This window comes from Gorilla gorilla, chromosome 2 (genome assembly GCF_029281585.2).
Source record: "Gorilla gorilla gorilla isolate KB3781 chromosome 2, NHGRI_mGorGor1-v2.1_pri, whole genome shotgun sequence".
Taxonomy (NCBI): domain Eukaryota; kingdom Metazoa; phylum Chordata; class Mammalia; order Primates; family Hominidae; genus Gorilla; species Gorilla gorilla.
Window position 1 is genome coordinate 64,414,838 of NC_086017.1, and position 23,608 is coordinate 64,438,445.

At 43.6% G+C, this 23,608-nt stretch overlaps 1 protein-coding gene across 3 annotated transcripts in view; it reads left to right on the forward strand.

The window, feature by feature from the left end:
• CACNA2D3 (calcium voltage-gated channel auxiliary subunit alpha2delta 3) overlaps nucleotides 1-23,608 on the forward strand; it is a 939,729-nt gene that overhangs the window by 418,893 nt on the left and 497,228 nt on the right. For all 3 annotated transcript variants that reach the window (XM_031009416.3, XM_031009417.3, XM_055383540.2), the window contains exons 6-8: nucleotides 15,458-15,589; nucleotides 22,429-22,489; nucleotides 22,588-22,738. In XM_031009416.3, the coding sequence (XP_030865276.1) occupies nucleotides 15,458-15,589; nucleotides 22,429-22,489; nucleotides 22,588-22,738 (344 nt within the window). The remainder of the gene's footprint in view (nucleotides 1-15,457; nucleotides 15,590-22,428; nucleotides 22,490-22,587; nucleotides 22,739-23,608) is intronic.

Consider the following 23,608-nt stretch of genomic DNA (forward strand, 5'->3'; position numbering starts at 1 on the left):
CAGGCCCCTGGCACCATGTCCATCAAAACCACCTCAGCACAAAATTGGCTCCCTCCCTGGAACTCTGGGAGGGGCCAGATCTCTTGTGAGATTTGCTCACAGATGATATCGCCCACTTCTTGGAACGTCTTTCTGAACTTGCTCAGGCCAATTTCTGACTCCTGCTTACGCTCTCCCGTGGGTAGAGAGCTAGAAATGCCCTTTGTTACGTGGCCACATCTACAGTTTTATGTTTTGGGGGCTGAATGGATTCAGCAGTTTGTCAATTGCAGAGCAGGAAGACATAGAGGATTTATTTATATTTTAAAGAAGAACCTCCCCCAACCCCTTTTTTTTTTTTTTTTTTTTTTTTTTTTTTTTTTTTTTTTAAGAGAGACAGGGTCTTGCCTTTCTGCCCAGACTGAAGTGTAGTGGCACAAGCATGGCTCACTGCAACCTCAAACTCCTGGGCTCAAGCAGTCCTCCCACCTCAGCCTCCCTAGTAGCTAGGACTACAGGGATCCACCACTGCAGCCAGCTAGTTTTCTAAACAATAATAATAAATGTAGACATGGAGTCTTGCTATATTACACAGGCTGGTCTCAAACTCCTGGCCTCAAATGATCCTCCTGCCTTGACCTTCCAAAGCACTTGGATTACAGGCATAAGCCACTGCACCCAGCCTAAAACCTCATTTTCTTTATACAAGTGATGTGTTCACATGCCACCTGCCACCCCACAGATTGTTCTGGACAGTGTTAAGGCTTTGGTGTGGAGTGACTGAGGAGGGGAACTGGGAGGAGCGGAGAAGCTTTGCTGCTCTGAGCTATGGGAACTGTATTTCCCCAGTCGCAGCAGGTCATGGGTCACACTCAGGACATCTCCAGTCCTGCCCAACACCTGCGTGATTACTTTAAGCTTTTCTCTAAATGACTTACTCTTTATTTTCATCTAAATAAATGTAGCCACATTAGGAGCAAGGGATTTTGAGAATTAAGAGTTAGATGTGTTGGTTAAAATTTCTCCAACATCATGAAATACATAACTGCTAAAATCTTTAAAAGGTTGTGTTCTACCTGAAATCACTGACATAGGAGGGAGGAGCCTTTTTCCACCCATGGTTCAAGCAAGAGATCAAGATTTCTTTATTCTACTATCCCATTGGCTATTTGAAGCTCAGACCTCTAGCAGCAGTTCCTTTCCTAGGCATTTAAAAACAAATTAAGGGGCAGATGCTCCCATTACCAGACCTGGCCATTCTGATCCCCAAACCCAGTATGTTCAGTAGACACCACCTTCTTCCTCACCCCACCTCTTCCAGTTACAAAAACCAAGGCTCCCCAGCGTTTCAAAGGATGACAGGGGATCCTGATCCAGGGACCATCTCCATTACTACTACCACTACCACCATGGTGCCTGTTAAACCAATGACAGCAGACCTGTGGGCAGGACTTGCAAGTGCATCATGGCACAAAGGCATTCCTTTACCCTCCTCAAGGCCTACCTCAAATTCCCACTGTGTTGGACCTGGCCCTGCAGTGGTCCATCTTCTCTTCTTCCTCACTCAGAGCTGACCTCTCCTCCTAATTCATCTGGTGTTCCTCATCCCAATACAGGTTTTCAGGCTGGTGACACTGTGACAGATGTTAAAAGCAGCACATAATGCAAATTCCAGCTATACCTCAGTAAAGCTGTTTAACAAACAAAGCAAATTCCTTTTCCCTGTCCCCTTGGCTCCCCATCCAGACCTCTCTTAGAAGCAGGCTCATGGTTGCATATTGTTTCTCCGATAGAAATCTCATATTAGAGGCAGGAGAGTCACCACTTGGCCTTTTGCTGTTAAGAACAAGCAACAGGCCAGGCATGGTGGCTCCCGCCTGTAATCCCAGCACTTTGGGGGACCGAGGCGGGTGGATCACGAGGTCGGGAGATCGAGACCATCCTGGCTAACACGGTGAAACCCCGTCTCTACTAAAAATACAAAAAATTAGCCGGGTATGGTGGCAGGCTCCTGTAGTCCCAGCTACTCTGGAGGCTGAGGCAGGAGAATGGCGTGAACCCAGGAGGCGGAACTTGCAGTGAGCCGAGATCGTGCCACTGCAGTCTGGCCTGGGCGAAAGAGCGAGACTCCGTCTCAAAAACAAAAAACAAACAAAAAAACAAACAACAAACCTGAACTTGCCCCCGTTCCCTTTTTCAAATGTCCATAATCCCCTGATCTCCCTGCGTGCTGTGTCTGGGCCCACGGAAGCTCTGACTGTGTAGTGACATGTGATGCTGCTCCCCGTTCCTTTCCCACAGCCCTCTGCTGCCCACATGCCCCCAGCTGCAGCCCCAGCCTTTCTTTGTCCAGTCTGCTGCTTCTATGTCTTCGCTCCAGCAGTATCCCTGACAGCTCCTTAATTGCTACACGCATTTGTACAGTTCCTTGGCAATTATATTTCAGACCCTGTCAGGGTACCTGCTAGCCTCGGGGCTGTGTTTATATTAAATATCAATAAAAAGCTGATAGCATCAGCCCAGATGGCAGGCTCACAAAATCATGTTTTACTGGGAGCCAGGCCTGTCTGGAAGATGGAAGGAAGGAATGTTTAAATTTCTTTTTCTCTTCCGAAAGGTTAAAATGAGAAGAGACTTCCCTGAGTGAATATCAGGAGTCAGTTCTTGCTAAATGATGACAGCTGTGTACTCTCTAACTGGGTGTTGTCCTTTATTGTAAATGACTTGTCATCTATCAGTTCTTTCCAGAATTGTTTCTTTTGTCCCCCCGCCCCCACAGAGCATAGGACAAGCCTTCAAATCCCATAGGTATTTTTTAAATTCTGGTTGATGGAATGGCTGAGAGTTTATTTGGCTTTACTTTATGAGGAGGGCTTAGGACAAAGGCCAAGGGTTAAGTGGCTCTGAGCCCACCCCATCCTGCATCGCCCATCCCCTGCATCCCCTCTGCTGAGGGGGCCATGAGAGAGGAACCCACGTTACTCACTGGCTGTGTGGTGTTTCCTTGCTGGGCCTCGGTTCCCTCATCCTCCAGAAATAGCCTGGGCCTTCCCCGGAGCTGTGAGCGTGATGGAGTGCGAGGGGGCCGAGCAGCTGGCACCGCGTGGCGCAGTGGCTCCCGCCAAGAAAGCACCCCCTGGAGGTTTCACACCCCCAAATGTGGGCGGTCAAGGATACCACTTCCCTATGGTTTCCACTCTTTCATGCTGCTGATGATACAGTTCTGTCTATTGGAGACAGACGGGAAGAATGGCTTGAAGGGATTGCATTTTGAGGACAGTTTCAACAGGGAAATCAGTTTTAGTCTGCAAATCTGTGACAAGACAGCTTTTTGGGGACACGTTTCCCTGTTGCAGTCAACAGAATTTCCCATTTACGTGTGATCTAAGGGGCATGCCCCTCCCCTTGGCTCATTCCCCTGTGGTATAGTGATTTTGCAGCATGGTTGTCCTGGCTTCCTGCTGTGGGGGATTCCCCACATGGATGCTGGGACAGTGCAGAAGAGAGCTTCAACAGCTGGCACAGCACCTGCCTTCAGTGCAAAACCTGGACCAACACGTGTTTGCAAGCACATCCTCTCTGTGTCCCACTGGCTTCTCTCCCTCTGCCACCCTTGTACAGGTGCCCTCATGTATCCCATGGATGACTGCAGGAGCCTCTAAACACTCCCCTCCACCCTTCCAGCCCCACTCACCTGCCACCACTTGGTTGCTCTCTAAATGGCAAAGGAGGAATCCACTCTTCTTGAGATTGAGGACAGACTGCAGACCCAGGTCTGCAAAGCCCTACTTGGTTCCCCCTGTCCCCATTTCCCACCCCAGCCTCCTTTTTATTTCCTGCATTCCAAGCACTTAGACTTCTTTTGGCTCTGCCAGGACCACTCTACAACCTGCCCACCCCATGCCTGTGTGTTCTGCAGATTCCATTTTCCCCCAATGAGCTGTGCACTCCACTAGGTCAAAGGCCGTGTCTGGTTTTGCCCACTGCTTTGTCTCCAAATCCTAGCAGGTGCCTGGCACACACTGGGCATTCAGTAAATATTTTCTGAATGAATGAATAAATAAATGCATACTATATCCAGTATAGGTGCTAAATGCTTTGGGGATATTAGAAAATATGACATGATTTAATACCCTTTGGGTGGGTTGTTCAATAGTTGTAAGAGTTAACGTAAAGGAAACAATCAGACGATGTAAAAGAGCCTCAGTGAGCTTGACTAGTGCAGATTTGGGTGTATGTTGGGAGCTGGAGGGAAAGTGGATTTGTTTCCAAAAGGGGTCCTGGGCCAGATCAGAATGGTGTGAAGCCTCAGGCAGTGGGATTAATCTCTCTGTGATGAGTTTTCAAAAACTACTGATGCTTCTGGAACAGCGTGGGTGCTCTGGCCATCGTGTTCAGCACAGATTTTCAAGGAAAATGCTTGAGTTCCAAAGAGCTGCTGTGACAGTTTGCAACACTGGCATTGTTCTAGTATTTGCTGGTGGGAAAAAAGGGATTCTGTGCTCACCCCATTTGAACCTTTCCAAAATGAGCCTTATTTCCTTTCCAGCCAGAGCCAAAAGGAAGGAGTGGGTTCCTCAGCATTTTGTTAGAATGGAAAGGTGACTTAGTGATGGCGAAGTATCATGTATCAAAAGAGGTGTTTTAAGTTAGTGAATATTAGCTTAACTACAGTCAATCAAATGCCATTTTAGAATCAGAAGCCTCTTGGAATGTGCCTAAGTTCACTCTACAGTATTTTAGCCATGATTTTATGCCTTGTAAATGTCCCCTCTACCAGCATACCTCAAGTCCAAATGCTGATAGTGATGCAGTAGCCTCACTGGCCTGCTTTGCAGCAGAGAACCTGGGGTGGATGCATCTAGGAACTCTCGGAGGGGGACTCCAAATTGGTACCCAGTACTACTCTATCTTCATCCATCCTGCCCTCTTTAATGTACACATATATCCTGAGTATTAAGTACTAAGATGTACTGTCAGGGCCCCAGGAAAGCCTGAGGGCGCCCCCTCTTCTAGGGGTCACCTAATTATTTGATGATGGCTAGGGGCTGGCAGCCTCCTCTGAGCCACGTGTTACCCTGGTCCGTGGACTGCGCCTTCCCTGCCATTGCTTTCTCCCACCCCCTGTGTACTGTCTGGTAGCCAGTAAATAGAGTTCAAGTTCTCTGTTATCTAGGAGTTTTTACAGGAACTTAGCAAACTTCCGCTTTGAGCAAGGTAATGTACTATAGCAATGGACTTCGAAGCTTTGGGGATAGATTTCCTCATCTGTAAAATGTGGCTAGGAAAAGTAGTTCATGACTGCCTGGAAAGGGCCACACATAGTGTGTGGCACATTGTAAGTGCCCCCTAAGTGGTCATCTCTGCCGCTATCATCATCAGCATCATCATGATTTCTGTGATACAATTTTCTTCTTAATGTCTCTAAAAGAGACTTGTGAATGGTTTATTCCAGGAGAATGAGGAAGAGGAAATGCAAGTTTCTCCACAAAATTTAAAATATATGAAGGGAGAAAGACTATTTAAAATGGATATATTTATGGCAAAAGAAAATTCTAATCATTCACCTGAATTCTAATTAGAATTCTAATTCACGTGAATTCTGATCATTCACCAGGGAATGAAGCCTGAAGTGTAGCATACCAAGGCAACAGGCTGAGGGAGACTAGAGCGTTCTCTGGAATTTGCCAAGCCATTTGCTTCCCAGCTCCATCCGGAGTGGTTCAGCATTGGGCCATGAATCCTCCTTGTCCCTCTGGTCCCAGGGCTGCCAGAAAATGGCTCCAGCTTTGTGAAAAGCAACCTGCATTTCATGTCTAGCATATCACTAAGTTTAGAGGAAGGGTAAATGTTTGGCAAATAAACCTATTGTATAATTCAGCACACATTAAGGACTATTTTCCAATAGATATAAGTGCTTGATAATTAGCATCAAAACTGTTCATTATTTAATCTATGATCTACTTAGAATGAATGGGAGAGATGTCATTTACTTGCTGAAATGGGAGACATGAAAACTATCCAACCATTCTCGTCTTGAATTTGGTCCAACACACGGCACAGAAGAAAACTCCTGCGTGGGCTCAATCCCCAGGCTCCCCTGCCTGCTATAATTTCATAGCTGAGAGGTGCACAGCTTTGAAGGCGTTTAGGAAAGACAGAGATCCTTTCTCCAGCCTTGTTTAAGGCAGGCATCTGCACAGGGGCCACACTTTAAAAATCCTGTTGATTCTGAGCTGAGTCCCTTCCCTTCCATCAGTGGTTTCTTGGGTAAATGTAGTTTGTCTCTAATTCTGTGTTAGCTTATAATTGTTCTTCTTCATTCAGATTCCCTAGAAGCTGACCCATTTTTTTGTGGTAGAAAATGGTAAGTTTAAATTAATACAGTTCTGCTAATTCGGTGGGGGAATAAATGGTATTGGGGAAAAAAATCAAGTGTGTATCAGATGACTGAGGTCTGGAGTGGAAACTCAAGCACTAAGGCATCCATGAAGTGTCTGATTGCCTGTCCTGGGAAGAGGAAGTAGGCCATGCTTGCTACAGATTTTGGAAAATAAATTTGATTTTGGAGCCATGCAGAAAGGCATGATGGACCTTGGCATGAGTGGAATACAGATTATGTCTGCTACAAAATGCATTCTTGGCAGGAAACTTGCCTATCTGCTAAAATCCTTGCCACGACCTCCCCACCTCTCCAGCCTCATCTAGTACCTCTCGCCAAGACACCAGATTCTTCCCAACTCAGGGTTTTTGATCTTGCTTATTCACTCTGTGTACAAAGCTCTTGCTAGCGTAGGCATTTGGGAGCTGGTGCCATCTCAGCATTCAGGTCATCTATGTGACCTCTGGGAGGTCATCTTTGACCACCCAATTTGGGTAAACCCCCTCCCCACTTTCCACAGACAGTAACTCTCTGGCTTATCCCATTTTATTTTCATTACACCTATTTCTACTTGAAATTCTCATTTATTTGCCATTGTTTCTCTCCTTCTCATACTGAAATGTCAACTTCATTGTCTGGCATAATGTTGAATGCCTGATACAGTAGGTACTCAATCAATATTTGTTGAGTAAACAAATGAATGAAAGCGTCATCACAGTACCTTGCCCTGATAATTTAAGGAAGAGAGAAAGAGACTTGCATAAAGTCTGCCCTGGATAGTCTCAGGACAGCTGAACTGCTGCAGGTGGGGAGTTGGAGGCTTCCACTGTTCTGGGACTAGTGAATGGGCCCTGGTGGTGTATGCAGTCCTCCCACCACACAGCAAGTTCTTTGCCTTGTCTCAGCTACCTTTGAGGAAGAGCTGCTCTCATCTGGCATCTACAGATGAAGGCACTGGGGCTGAGGAACATTAAGTCCAGGTCCAAGGCCATCAGCTAACCAGTGGTAAGTGAGATCTCATACCTAGGACTCAAGCTTCAAGGCCAGAGTCCTGACTGCTGTGCTGCTGTTCAGGTGCTACCCAGCAACCCTGATGTGGAGAACATGGTGAAAGTTGGAAGCTCCTCTTGAGACTTTATTTATTTCTTTTCTTCTCTCTCTCTCTCTCTTTTTTTTTTTTTGAGACAAGGTCTCACTCTGTCACCCAGTCTGGAGTCCAGTAGTGCAATCTTGGCTCATTGCAGCCTTGACCTCCCAGTTTCAAGCAATCCTTTCACCTCGGCTTCTTGAGTAGCTGGGATTACAGGTGCACACCACCCCGCCTGTCTACTGTTTTGTATTTTCTGTAGAGATGGAGTTTCGCCATGTTGGCCAGACTGGTCTCAAACTCCTGAGCTCAAGTAATTCACCCGCCTTGACCTCCCAAAGTGTTGAGATTACAGGTGTGAGCCAGTGTGCCCAGCCAAGACCTTATTTATTTATTTTCTAATGAATGGAGTAAGTAACAGCCAATATTTATGAAGCATTTTGTATGTGCCAGTTGCTGTGCTAAGTGCTTTACATCCATTGATTTGCTTGGATCTATGTGGGCTGACCATCTCAGGCACTGCTCAGGATGGAACATGTAACTAAAATACAGTCATAAGAGGGAGTACCTTATTCAAAGATGCAAACCTAATCTGGAAAGGTATGCAAGAGTGTATAGGAGTGTGCAGAGAGAGAAGACCCTATGTAGCAGTGTGCACACCACAAGCCAGAGCAGTTATCTGGGTGAAAATGAAAAAAGAAAACTACAAAAGGAATTTGCTGCTAGGTTATAGGATGCATTACAAAGACAGATCAGGGTCGTGGGAGGCACTCTTCACATACAAATTGTAAATTTATCGCAAAGGTTGTGTGGGACTCTTACTCCCCAAACATCTGCTACTAGTCTGTTTTAGTAAAAGCTGAACATCTGATAGATTCTTGACTGGCACTGGGGGTAATTTCATGTCTCGGAAGATAGAGGAAACAGAACTGCTATTCCTGGATTACACATTGACCAATATGAATAATAAGTTAATGTGGATTGGATAGGAATATTGGAGAAAATGACCATGCTATCCTGGAATTCACTTTATTGAGCAGAGTTCTGGGCATTGATACATACACTAGACATTCAGCAAAGTGATTTTAATCCAACTTAGTGCATTACAGGTAGGACCCATTGACAGAGGTCAGGAAGAATGGTTAGCTTAGGAAAATATAATATGAACATGAAAATCTGAATTGTTCCCATAAAGAAGAAAAGGGTGAAGGCCTTGAAACATCCTTCACTAGGTAGAAGCCCTGCTCTTATTAAACTCAGATTTTTAAAAGAATACATACAAACCATGAGATATGGGTATATTGTGTAGGATAATTCAGAGAACATTGAACATTGGTCCCAAAAAAGTATGTTCATGTTCTGATCTCCAGTACCTGCAAATGTGGTTTTATTTGAAAATAGGGTCTTTGCAGGCATAATTAATTTAAGGATCTTGAGATGAGATCATCCCAAATTTAGGGTGGTGCCTAAACCCAATGACCAGTCCTTCTGAGACAAAGGAGAGAGAGAGATTTGACACAGAGACATGCAGAAGGGAAGGCCATTTGAAGATGGAGGTGGAGATGGAAATAATGAGGCTACAAGCCAAGAAGTATCAAGGACGGCAGGCGAGCACCGGAGATTAAGAGACGGGCATGGAACACACTCTCTTAGAATCTCCAGAAGGAAGCAACCCTGCTGGCAGCTTGATTTTTAACTGTTTATATCCTGAATTGTGAGAGAATAAATCTCTGTTGTCTTTAAGCCATCCAGTTTGCAGTATTTTGCCACAGCTGCTACAGAAAGCTAATTCAGTACCTTAAACCTCTCAAAAGATGAGAGGTGGAGGTACAAGTCAAGGCTCAGATAAATCTGAGGCCTAAAGAACCCTAAGTAAAGCAAAGGGGTCTTTTAAACAGAATTTGAAACAAAACACAAACAAGGAAAATGGTTTGCCTGCTACTCAGCAGGTTGCTGTCATTTTCACAAGTGACCATAAGAAAACAAATCAGCTCAGCCACCATGGAGGGAACATGAGGCTGAGCTCTGATCCACACCCCAGCATGACGTTTGCCTGCTCCCCATGGGACAGTGGAAGGGCCAGGGGACCTGGGTATATGTGGGGCATGGGCAGCATTGACTGTCCCGTGGGTTACTTCATTTCCACTTTCTGTCAGTGATGTTGGGAAAATCATATTTAACTTTTCTTTTTTTTTTTTAACGTAAATACTTAGATGAAAGCTCCATCTATTTTTTTCTGTTTTTTCTTTTCCTATCTTTTAAATGACTGTAACAATAGACAGCTATTTAAGATTTCCCCTTCTATTAGAACTGCTTGCTAAGCAAGCTTGTGAAATCAATACACTGTGATTATGTTACAAGCCAAGATAAGTGTTATTTCAAATATTCGATCAAATGGGTGTGTACAACACAGCCCCCATTTTAGGTAGATTATATTTTTTTAGTGATTCTATTTCCCCTTGTTCACCATGCCCTTGGAAAAATTGAAGCCCCCTCTTCTTGCAGAAGCATAATTTTAGAGCAAGATTTGGTGTCCAAATGAAGTAAATGAAACATCCTCAGTTTGCTTTGTATTTCAGAAGATGTTCACAGTTCCTCAGGGGGCAATCTTAGATTTCTAGGACCACCTGGAGGTCTGGACACCAAAGAAACCACACTTAAGAAAAAAGAATTGTCAAAACTGGGCAAATCCCAATTGCCACACTTAAGAAAAAATAATTGTCTAACTGTAAACTGTTTGACTCCTTAACATGTTGAGACAGCGAGCTAAGGAAATGGAATTTCGCTTCTTTTTGTGGAAGGTTTTTATGACGTCGACATAATTGAGCCCATTGTTGGAGGCAAGCACCATGGATTTTTCAGTGTCATTATTGTATTTGCATCTTTGTGGATTAATTTAAGTGAGTTTTGCTGCTAGTGGTGAGTCACAATAATTGTTATCAAGCTTGGACAGGAAAAAGAAAGAGCTCCATTTTCCAGGATTGTGAGGATAAAGTCCTCCTAAAATTACTTTGTGGTAAAAGGCTGATTGGGTCATTTTCACACCCCCAGGCTATGATAGGGTTTATTACAGTTTACAAGAGTTAGAGCATTTACCCTTGAGATGGGATTCAGAATCCCAGTTACCTCAGTGATCTGAAGGAATAAGGCAGGGCAGAGGTGACACAACAAGCCAGTACACTATGTCTGCCCACTGGCCCTGGAGCCATTTTGTGGACTCTAGAGCTGTGTAGATGGATGTCCTGGGGCTGCCGCTGGAAAGGTGTAGACAGCTGTGGAGGAGGGGAGGTGCACTGGGGCCAATCCTGAGTGCCCTCGTAAGTGGACCTGACTTATGTGACCATTTCTAGCATTATGTTGCTCATTGTTTCCTCTGCAACTTGACGACTGGAGTAACCTCATCCGTCCTCACCCCTCCTGTCTGTATGGTATTGATGAATCTCTGGAATGAGGATGTCACAGTGGGATTGCGTGACGTGGCATCCAGCAGGGATCTCTGGTGAGGGTACAGGGCTCTAGGCCAAGGGAACAGCCCCATCAATGGCAGTGTGAGTGCCTTTGGCCATTAGCTGTTTTCTGTTCATTTGTTTAACCTTCTAAACAGGTCTCTAGGGTGGGTATTTTTTTTTTCTTTCCATCTTTTGTGTTAGGTTCAGGAGGTACATGTGCAGGTTTGTTATATGGGTAAATTGCATGTCACATGTGTACAGATTATTTTATCACCCAGGTAATAAGCATAGTACCCAATTGGTAATTTTTTGATCCTCACACTCCTCCCACCCTCCACCCTCAAGTAGGCCCCAGTGTCTGTTGTTCCCTTATTTGTGTCCATGTGTACTCAATGTTTAGCTCCCACTTATAAGTGAGAACATAGGCTGTTTAGTTTTCTGTTCCTCTGTTAATGCACTCAGGATAATGGCCTGTGGCTCCATCCATGTCACTGCAAAGGATATAATCTCATTGTTTTTTATGGCCGTGTATTATTCCATGGTGTGTATGTATAGGTTGGGTATTATTATCCCCATTTTACAAATAAGGAAACCTCAGATCAGAGGCTTTGCCCCTTAGTAGTTGGATGCTTTTAGGAAAGTACCTCATATACCTGGTGCTATAGTTTCCACTGCTGTAGAATGGAGGAGAACAAGGGATCCAGCCTGCCTTGGAGGTGTGCTGAGGGGGGATAGGAGATAAAGTAAGCACCATGCCTATAACCCGGGAAGGACCCAGTGAAAGTTTCTCCTCCTCCTCCTCTTCCTCATCATTAATAACTCATGTAGTCATTCTCAAACTTTTCATCCTGACACTTGACAGCTATTTCTCCTCTAAGAATGGAATGTTGCTTAATGTGGCATCATTTTGAAACAGGGTCTTCAGAGGTTAAAAAGAAAAAGTGAACCATCACAGAGCATCCTCAGTGACCCACATTGCTTCAGCCAGTGTACAGGAAGTACTTGTTTATTCTCCTTCTTTGTCTTCACTCTTATTTTTTTTCCAACTTTTATTTTATTTTTATTTTTATTTTTGGGACTGAGGCTTGCTCTGTCACCCAGGCTGGAGTGCAGTGGCGCGATCTCGGCTCAACCTCCGCCTCCCAGGTTCAAGCTATTTTCCTGTCTCAGCCTCCCAGGTAGCTGGGACTACAGACGCCCGCCACCACGCCCGGCTAGTTTTTCTATTTTTAGTAGAGATGGGCTTTCACCATGTTGGCCAGGTTGTCCTCGAACTCCTGCCCTCAAGTGATCCGCCCACCTCGGCCTCCCAAAGTGCTGGGATTACAGGTGTGAGCCACTACGCCTGGCTTCAACTTTTATTTTTAACTTCAGGGGTACATGTGCAGGTTTGTTATATAGACACACTTGTGTCATGGGGTTTGTCGTACAGATTATTTCATCTCTTAGGTATTAAGCCTAGTACGTATTAGTTATTTTTCCTAATCCCCTCCCTCCTCCAAACCTTCACCCTGTGAAAGGCCCCAGTGTGTGTTGTTCTCCTCTATGTGTCCATGTGTTCTCATCATTTAGCTCCCACTTAATAAGTGAGAACAAGCAGTATTTGGTTTTCTGTTCCTGTATTAGTTTTGCTAAGGATAATGGCCTGCAGTTCCATCCATGTTCCTGCAAAGGACATGGTCTTGTTCTTTTTTATGGCTGCATAGTATTTCATGGTGTATATGTACCACATTTTCTTATCATTGATGGACATTTAGGTTGATTCCATGTCTTTACTGTTGTGAGTAGTGCAGCACTGAATATATGCATGGGTGTATCTTTATAATAGACTGATTTATACTCCTTTGAGTATATGCCCAGTAATGGGATTGCTGAGTCTAATGGTATTTCTGTCTTTAGGTCTTTGAGGAATCGCTACACTGTCTTCCACAATGGTTGAACTAATTTACACCCCCACCAACAGTGTAAAACTGTTCCTTTTTCTCCACAACCTCACCAGCATCTGTTACTTTTTGACTTTTTAATAACAGCCATTCTGACTGGTATGAGACAGTATCTCATTGTGGTTTTGATTTGCATTTCTCTAATGATCAGTGATGTTGAGCCTTTTTAAATGTGATTGTTGGCTGCATGTATGCCTTCTTTTGAGAAGTGTCTGTTCATTTCCTTTGTCCACTTTTTAATAGGATTGTTTTTCTTGTAAATTTGTTTAAGTTCCTTATAGATGCTGGATATTAGACCTTTGTCAGATGCATAATTTGCAAAAATTTTCTTCTATTCTGTAGGTTGTCTGTTTACTCTGTTGATGGTTTCTTTTGCAGAAGCTCTCTGGTTTAATTAGATCCCATTTGTCAATTTTTGCTTTTGTTGCAATTGCTTTTGGTGTCTTTGTCATGAAATATTTGCCTGTGCCTGTGTCCTGAATGGTATTGTCTAGGTTGTATTCCAGGGTTTTTATAGTTTTGGGTTTTACATTTATGTCTTTAAACCATCTTGTGTTAATTTTTGTATACAGTATAAGGAAGAGGTCCAGTTTTAATCTTCTACATATGGCTAGCCAGTTATTCCAGCATCATTTATTGAATAGGGAATCCTTTCCCCATTGCTTGTTTTTGTCAGGTTTGTCAAAGATAAGATAGTTGTAGGCATGCAGTCTTATTTCTTTCCTCTCTATTTGGTTCCATTGGTCTATGTATCTGTTCTCATACCAGTACCACTGCTGTTTTGGTTACTGTAGCCCTGTAGTATATAGTTTGAAGTCAGATACTGTGATGCCTCTAGCTTTATTCATTTTGATTAGGGTTGCCTTGGCTATTCAGGTTCTTTTTTAGTTTCATATGAATTTTAAAATAGTTTTTCTAGTTCTGTGAAGAATCTCAACGGTAATTTATTAGGATTAGCATTCAATCTATGAATTGCTTTGGGCAGTATGACCATTTTAACAATATTGATTCTTCTTATCCATGAGCATGGGATGTCTTACATTTGTTTGTGTCATCTCTTATTGCTTGGAGCAGTGGTTTGTAGTTCTCCTTGTAGAGATCTTTCACCTCCCTAGTTAGCTATATTCCTAGGTACTTTATTCTTTTTGTGGCAATTATGAATGGGAGTTCATTCATGATTTGGCTTTCAGCTTCACTGTTGTTGGTGTATAGGAATGCTAGTGATATTTTGCACATTGATGTTGTATCCTGAGACTTTGCTGAAATTGTTTATGAGCTTAAGAAGCTTTGGGGCTGGGAATGTGGGGTTTTCTAGGTATAGGATTATGTCATCTGTAAACAGGGATAGTTTGACTTCCTTTCTTCCTATTTGAATGCCCTTTATTTCTTTCTCTTGCCTGATTGCCCTGGCCAGGAATTCCAATATTGTGTTGAAGAAGAATTCACCCTTATTTTTTTAAATCTCTGAACTGAAGGCAAAGAGTTGTCTTTGGGCTACCATAGGTGAGGAAAAGAGATTTGTTCATGGGATTCCATGGCAGAAGAGCAAATGATTGCCTGGTATCTGGAGAACAACCTTTGTGTTATCCATCTGTATTAGCCTGTTCCCATGCTGGTAACAAAGACATACCTGAGATTGGATAATTTATAAAGGAAAGAGGTTTAACTGACTCACAGTTCCACATGGCTGGGGAGGCCTCACAGTCATGGCAGAAGGCAAAGGAGGAGCAAAGGCACATCTTACATGATAACATGCAAGAGAGCATATGTAGGGGAGTGCCCCTTTATAAAAAGTCTCAGGTCTCATGAGACTTATTCGCTATCATAAGAACAGCACAGGAAAGACCTGCCCCACCCCCATGATTCAATTATCTCCTACCAGGTCCCTCCCACAACACATGGGAATTATGGGAGCTGCAATTCAAGATGAGATTTGGGTGGGGACATAGCCAAATCATACCACCATCCATCCATCCTTCCCTCTGTTCCTCTACAAGAGTTTTGGAGCTTCTGCCATGTGCTGGTCAAAGGGTACAGCAGAAGACCAAGAGGCAGTCTGTGCTTTCACAGAGATCACATTCTGCTGAACAGAAGAAGTAGAGAGATTTAGTTATGTAATTTCAATTTATTTATTTTTTTTAAAAAAGCAAACTTCTAATCAGGGACAAATAGAAATGGAATAGGGCTGTGTTGGTGGCTGAGGTGATTACAGTGAGAGAAAATACAGTTTTCCTATTTTTAATGCCGAGTTTTGGCTCCGTAGGGGGAAAAGCAGGAAAATAATGCTAATAAGGTCTCTCTCTGCTTTCTTAAAGAGGATTATGTGATTTTCTCTATGGGATATGTGATATTGAAAGGTACAAATAAAAGGAAGTGTCTTTCAAGTAAGGAACCATCAGTAGAGGCTCCTGGGAGACTAGGAGGGCTCAGGCAGGAGGGGAATCCCCAGCATCTGGACACCCCAGGAGCTAAACGTTATTGTGGCTATAACTTTCTTCATAGTCTCCTGCAAGATGGAGTACCTTGTGCCAGTATCTGCCAAGCGGTGTGGGATGCCAGGAATTTTATTTCACTTTGGTTTCTAATACACCCCTCTCTCTCTCTTTCTTTTTTACAGACCCTGCAATTGTCAATGGGGTTTATTGGTCTGAATCTCTAAACAAAGTTTTTGTAGATAACTTTGACCGTGACCCATCTCTCATATGGCAGTACTTCGGAAGTGCAAAGGGCTTTTTTAGGCAGTATCCGGGTGAGTATCCCTGCATTGACAGTTATGACTCAGATTAATGATAACTGATAATGTGATATTTTTCTTTAGGGTTCAAGGTTAAAACTTTTCTGCCTTTTCTTAGAAGAAAATGAAAGATGAAGTCCAAACCTATTGTCAGGGTGCAGGACAGGAATGGCAAGGTGGCATCCAGATGGGCATGCACACACACAGGACATGATCACAGGAACTCTCTGGACCTGCCCTGTATTCAATAGAATAATTCACAGAGCTGTCACCAAATGTGAAGAGCTGTAGTGTGAACTGTACCTTATTTAATACTTCTGAACAAGAGTTTGGCCTTATTACCAATACTGCTGCTATTATTGCTATAATTATTATTATTGGGGAAAAGAGCATACTTGGGCAATTAAATTCTCACTAACAGGTATAAGAAATAGAGAATTTGAACTGGATTTGTCCACCCAAGAGCTGACTCCCCTTGCAGGAAGATGTTGAAATGGCCCAAGCATCGCTGATGGCAACAACCCCTCCACAGAGGGTGCTCCCAGCACTCCAGCACCCCCAGTACCCCCAGCGGTGCGTATCTCAGAGGCTGTCCATCATGCCTTTAGAACAGGTGTTCCTTCTGGAGCCTTCCCAGGCCTCTGCTTTGTGATAGGATTTTAATTCTGGCTTGGTTTGAATTTTAATTAAGAAGGGAAGTTTTAATTTTGCTTGCAAGTTGTGAAAACAGGACTCCGGGCTGCAACTGTGCCAACATCACAGCTGTAGAAATTAACAAGCTCAACCTAAAAGAAGGGGGAAAAAAACCCCACCCTGCATAATCTTGGAGCAATTAAGTGAAGTCTTTCATGTTTTCATTAAGTAAGACTAGGCACCTGATGTCTTCCCACTTTGAGGCACAGACTCCCGGCCTCTGCCTTGTGGAGCTGTTTGCCCCGTGCACAGCATCTGACCCTCGAGAATTGCCTGCTGGGTCTCTGCTTTGCCAGATTACAGAACATTTCCCAAGAGTCATGTTCAGCATGGCACACATGCTTCCTCCCGGAGCTCACAGAAATGTAAACAATAAGCATCCTATTAAAGATAATGCCATAATAAACAGTGGACGATTAAAGTTCCAGTGCCACCAAATTGCAGTCTGCCTTGATACACTCAACAGAGAGCAAATCTGGTGGAGATATTGCTGAAATCAGAGCCTAGGGGAGAGGTTCCCTGGGTATCCAACCCTCTCACTAAGCGGCACTGTGAAGAGGGCAAGACAGATAAGTAGAAACCGCAAATCACCTGTTGTCTCCTCCAACAGGGAGTCCTTAAACTATGGTCACCAGGACATTTGAAAATAAAGGGAATCCTCATAAAAGGTTTGTGTAATAGGGGAGATTAATTTACATACAAGGTTTTTATCAGTCAGAACAATTGGTTCAGCCATGCTTACTGTTCTTTTAGGACTTTTGGGCAGGATGTGGCTCTGTAAAATGCCTGCATAATTTCTGTGTTAGTAAAGACGTGGGCCGCAGTCCACCAAGGTGTTTCAGTGCCTTGATAAATGTCATGTGGCCACTCAACTCTGTGCTTGGTTCTGAACACAGAGCATACCTCTTGCCTCCTGGACATGTGACTCAAAGAGTGATCATGAGCATTTTGCGAGGATGTTTTTCTTTTCAGGATGCCTCTTTCCATTGTTAGAGTGGTGTGAATCAGTGGTAAGTGTGCGTGTTCTTAAGCAGAAGGAGTCTTTCTTCAGTCTTACTGAGTTCTGGCTTTGTACCACTGTATGAGGCCCTGAGGATAAAATCATGAACTAGACAAAAGAGGTCTCTGCCCTCATCCAGCTCCCTCTTGTGGGGACATGCATTTGTCGTGGATTTTGTTTGCAAGGGACAGAAACACAATTCCAGCTAGCTCCAGCAAGAAGCACACTTACTGGCTCATGTAATTTGAAATCTAGGGAGTGTGCCATTTGGGCGACAGCAATGAGAGACTGGAGCAAAGTCATTTGGAATTTGAATCCTTCCTTTCAGCTCTCATTTCTGCCTTCTTCCATTCTAACCTTGTCTCACTGGCAAGTGATCTCCTCGTAATGGGGAACAGGCCTGGCAGGATTTCTCAGTGGGGGTTCCAGGGGAGGAGACAGCATCTGTCCCAGTAGCTTGGATGAAAGTCCAAGAATTAGCCTGGTCTGAGTCACAGGCCCACCACTGATGCCTGAAGAACTAGTGGGTAAGGTCAGCCATCCGAAACCCTGGGGACTAGTCAGGATTATTGTGGCTTTGCCTAGACTGCATCCCCAAAGGAGGGGGCATCAGTGACCACCATGGGGAGATAGACAGGCAAACATCATCATGGTACAGTGTGTTTCATGCTAAACTGAGGGAAATAGAAGGGGCTGGGTGATCACTGAGAAGGATCACCAACTCCAACTCCTGGCGTGAGAGGAAAGAGTCCTGGGAAGGAGAATTTTGGTAAGCATTAGCCTGAAAGCCTTGGCGTGATGATGATGTCCATTTCTGCATGGCTTCACACATAGGCCTTCACCAGTTCAATTTATGTCCTAAGGGCATGTGGTAACTCTCTTGTGTCTCTCAAAAGGACTTTATGAGATGGTGGAAATGTTCTATATCCTATCTAATATCACTAATGTCACTGGCCACACAGGGGTAGTGAGCACTTGAAGTGTGCCTAGTGAGGCTGAGGAACTGAAATTTAAATGTTATTTAACTTTATTTAAAATTAAAATTAAATGGCCACACGTGGTTAGTAGTCACCATGTTGAGTAACATAATGCTGTAGGAAGAGACTTTTGTAGTCTGATACCCCATTTCCAAGGGACCAGCCTTATCTTTCAGGGCTTGCATTGCAAAAAGGTCTTGCTGAACAGATAACTTCATTAGGCTCTATAGTTCTTACTTTATAAAATGGGAACTCTACCCTGAAATCCTGAACCATCAGGCTTTCAATTCCTGTCTCCTCTACTGTAATATTTGCCCCTGGGAGGAGTCATTTGTTTTGTCCATTACTCTGTCACTAGCTGCAAGAATAACACATAGTGGGTGCTCAATATGTGTTTGTTGAGTGAATGAATCACCCATTAGATCAAATTCCACCAGATCTGTTGTCTCCCATCACACCAGTGGCAGCTGCCCTCTCTCTTCAGACAGAATAGAGCTATTGCCTCTTTGGGGGAGCTGGTCCCCAGCTGCACTCTGGTAGAGACTTGATGACTCAGCAAGGAGCTGGCATAAATGCAGTACAGAGCCATAGTCCCTTTATGTTCTCATTGATCCCTCTCCTCCAAGTCTTCCTAGTACCTGCCCTTTCCACCCCACTGCCCACCATGTCCTGGACACTGGGCATGCCCATCTGTTGGCTATTTCCTTCTGATGCTTTATGACCATCTCATCTAATGAGTAGTGTTCTCCAGGCTCCCCATCTCCCAGGAGGCAGAGGATCAAAGGGCTGCACAGTCATCCCTTTTCCTGTGAGCCTTGACCAGTTCATCTTTTTACAGCCCTCTATGGGACCCGTTTTCTACCTGGTTATTGACTGAGGCCACCAGTGACTGATCTATTCTTCCTGTTCTGGTGAATTCTTAGCTTTATTTAAAATGATGTGGCTGGCTGACAGTACCTACCCATGTACTCCTACCTACATAAAGAAAACTGTGTCTATACATCACAGACAGGTCACTGTCTGATCAAACACAGGACATCAGTTAGGTTCATGCATGATTATAAGAAGCCCTGGTCCCTTCCCCAACATCAGACTGTCACCTTTCTATAGCCGTACGCAGGGGAGTTTGTTCCTGTAGAAGGCTTGGTAATTACAAAGGTCAATGATTGTCTTATCCTCGCACTATGATTTGGCTGCCATAGGAAGGTGAAAGCTGGTTCATAGCTACAGCCACGATGAGGGAGCTGGACAGCTAAGTAAAGAGTTCTCCATAAGTTTGGACTCACACATGCTGTTTGCTAGTATCAAGTTTAGGTTCTGTGCACAGCATTACTTTTTGTTTCTTCCCTTCCATGCCTTCCTCACCAGGCTCAGGTTTAGCAATGGGGAGAGTATGATTGATATTAGGGTTTTCTTCCTTGGCTAGCTCAACAGGACTGCCCTAATAAAGATGATCATGGAACACCATAATTTATAATTTTCATAGCAACTGTCTTGCTATATCCTCATATTCATGGTGCGTAATCTCTCAAGAGATTGGCAAGAGAGATGGCATCTAGTTGAATAAAGGAGCTCTTTTTAGAGAAGTGCATAGGCAGCTTCTCAGAAGACATTTTACAGCCAAGTTTGACTGTAGCTTGACTCACATTAGAAGCCAGCATGTATTTTTGACCAGATATTTTAGATCTAAAGTTATCCAGAAGGTATGTGTTTAAACTTTAAATTATGGGCCAAGTACTAAATATTTTTTGAGGAAGGAATTGGGTAGAACTTAGGGATAAACCAATATCTGCCACCTCTTGATTTTCCTTCTTTCCACATCTTTCTGGACTTTTTGCTTTCAAGTAGGGAAGACAAATGCCATGTTTCAGTAGGATAGGCAGTATCTGTTCAGGTGGAGGTGGTTTTTTGTTTGTTGTTGTTGTTGTTCTCTGTTTTTTGAGAAGGAGTCTTACTCTGTCTCCCAGGCTGGAGTGCAGTGGTGCAATCTAGGCTCACTGCAACCTCTGCTGCCCAAGTTCAAGCAATTCTCCTGCCTCAATCTGCCAAGTAGCTGGGTTTACAGGCGCCTGCCACCACACCTGGCTAATTGTTGCAGTTTTAGTAGAGATGGGGCTTCACCATTTTGGCCAGGCTGGTCTTTAACTCTTCACCTCATGATCCACCTCGGCCTCCCAAAGTGTTGGGATTACAGGCGTGAGCCACTGCGCCTGGCTGGAGATGGTTTGAATGTCATTGGCAGTGCCAGTGATGTTGTATGGAAAACACTGCGCTTTAAAGACAGGAGAAGGAATGGACGAAGATGCCCTTTCCTGAAGTGGAGAGAAAAGGAGAACATGGAGCAGAAATAAAACCACAGGGCAAAAAGATATTCAGATTTTTATTGTGCTATTTGTTGTGAAGTCCTTCATAGTTCCATTACACAGTCTCAAACCTCATTGCCACACAGAATTATGTTGGGAACATGTGGCTTGACCTTCAGTCTTGTATTAGTCTCTGTTCCTTTGGCCCTACTGTTTATTTTCACAAGCTAAAAGAGAACAGGAAGTCATAGGTTGTCTTAAATGAAATTAATTTTCCTCCAATGTTAGTTTGTAATGCCTGTGGGAGAGAACCCGTGGGATATAGCAGTGTTGCACAATGATTCACATTCACTCAAATTTGAGCGTTTGAATCTGCAGCAGAGATTTTGACATTATTTTCAGTTTCACATAGGGATTTACGTACATTCTGGGGACAGGGGTGGTCGTGGTCTAAGATCACTCACCACAGTTCAATTCAAGAAACATCCACTGAACACCTCCCGTGGGTCAACACATTTAAAAAACAAAAAATAAAAAATTATCTTTATATCACACTCAAACCAGTTATTTGTGGAATTATAAATTGGAGCATTGCCTAGCCTCACCAGGGATATAACGTCACTGTTTCTCAAGACTGTGCCATCCTAATGGTACCTGGCTTTATGCAAAGCAATGTGTCAGATATTTTTAAATTAATTGCATTCTTGTCCCTTAGTGTGCAACATCATATTAGTTGTATTTTATCTTTATTACCTAATGACCTCCAATATGGCAGTAGCTTCTTATACTAACATTTTCTGATTTCTTATGGGGAGTGTTTTTAAATTAGACACATGTGCAGTGGGAAATGTAGGTACAAGAAGGACAGAACCCAATATCTCTTTGCATTACAGACTACTGTCTCAAGGTTATCTGTGTGATAATTTGGGGATGTTATCTTCAGCAGATGCCTGTTATTAGCCCATTGTGGTCCTTTAGAAAGCTGGCCATTGTTAATCGGAAAAAAAGAATCTCAATGCCATCAGCTGAGTCAGGATTCTCTCCTGTGAAAACGATATTTCTGTTTTTATTTTCTTATCTCCAGAGTCTCTGTTGCAAATCCTCCATCCCTGAGCAGAACTGATGGTTGAAAACAGTGATTTTCTGTCTTATTTTTAAGCAGCCAATGCCTTTCTTTTCAAATGATATTTTATTCTTAAAAACTTAAGTTGGATATATCCTGACTAGGCTGCAAACCACAAGACTAAGGATGTTGGATCTGATTTTACACATGGGGAAAACTCCCCAGGCTTCAGGAGCTGAAATTCAAACTTCATTATGCAGCATAATGAGAGCCATTTTATTTCATTTCAATGTGGAAAGCCAGGCCAAAATTTCTGATTTTAAAAACAGGAGTGAGGAGGGAACAGACCTGTGTATATCCTTAGTTGGAAACATTGTATCTATGCTTTCAACCCCCCTGCTATAGACATTACATCACCTGGTCCAGGGACGGGCCGGACTCTGCCCAGAGATCTATGGATGATCCCCCCCAGGTGCAACAACTTGCTGGACAGTAAGAAATGACTTTGGCTACCTTTATCCCTAGCCAAGGGAAGGAGCTGAAGTCACATACTCTCTCAGTGGACAGCACAGTCCCAAAAACATCTCCACTCTCTGCAGGCCTTTGGAGCAGCTGAGCTAGCACTGTGTTTGCTATAGGGTTATGGCCCAACAGCTCCTTCCTGGATTTGGCAATGGAGCATGTGATGAGCTCTGGGGTTGGTCTTTGCATGTGATTTTTCACCCTGTCCATTCAATCAGCAAAGCAGAGCAGCCTTGAAATGCTATGAATAAATATTTGAAGTTTCTGGGTTTCTCATAACCCCATTTTTCTTCTAGGGATTAAATGGGAACCAGATGAGAATGGAGTCATTGCCTTCGACTGCAGGAACCGAAAATGGTAGGCGGTGGTCAGACCTCTTTGTTATTTCTCAAAGAGATATCTTGAAGAGAAGTGAAGTCAGGATTAATTTTGACTTAATTTTTCCCTTGACCTAGGTACATCCAGGCAGCAACTTCTCCGAAAGACGTGGTCATTTTAGTTGACGTCAGTGGCAGCATGAAAGGACTCCGTCTGACTATCGCGAAGCAAACAGTCTCATCCATTTTGGATACACTTGGGGATGATGACTTCTTCAACATAATTGCTGTGAGTGCACCGTTTTGTGCCTTCTTTGCACTTGGGTTCATTTGATCATTTGGTAGCGACTGGTTAACTTTGCTCTCGCTGTTTGATCCAGAGCATCTAGATGCCAGAACATGAGGCCTGGTTAGTCTCATGAAAGTTGACAGAGTCATGGACAGTGGAAGGCAGTGGAAGGGCTTTTGGAAATGCAGTTGAACACACGTTGCCTGTCTTAACCTACCACACAGCCACACCATCTGAGAGAATGACACACCAGATGTGGTATTCCTGGGGAGCTGACATTTTCAGATTCTTGGAAAGCAGACTTAGCAAGATTTTCACCAAACCACTAGAATTTCTCACATGGAAATTAACTTCCAGCTAGGTTAGCCTGATGATATTGACGATGATAATAATTAATAATGATAATAATAATGGCAATGAAGCAACTAAAATATGGAGAGCTGTTTATGGCTCACAGAACACTTTATTTCAGCTTCTGGAAAAGAGTGGCATTTATTAAATGCCTGCTTTTGATAAATGCCTTAATCTTCATATTTTTATTATCTTGGTTTTTCACAGCAAGTCTAGGAGGTAGGGGGTGGTTTGGGCATATTCTCAAATGAAGGTGCTGAGATTGGAAGAGTGTCAGTAACTTGTCCAGGTCACAAGGCTGGCAGATGGGAGATCAGGGAACCAAGCCTGAGACCGGGCAGTCATGTAGCCTGGAAATGACCACTTATTCAGGTCTCCATCTTGTCAATGAAAAGAGGCAAACTCTGCAAAATATTTGAAGAGATTTATTCTGAGCCAAATATGAGTGACCATGGCCTGTGACACAGCCCTCAGGAGGTCCTAAGAACATGCGCCCAAGGTGGTTGGGCACCTGTTCAG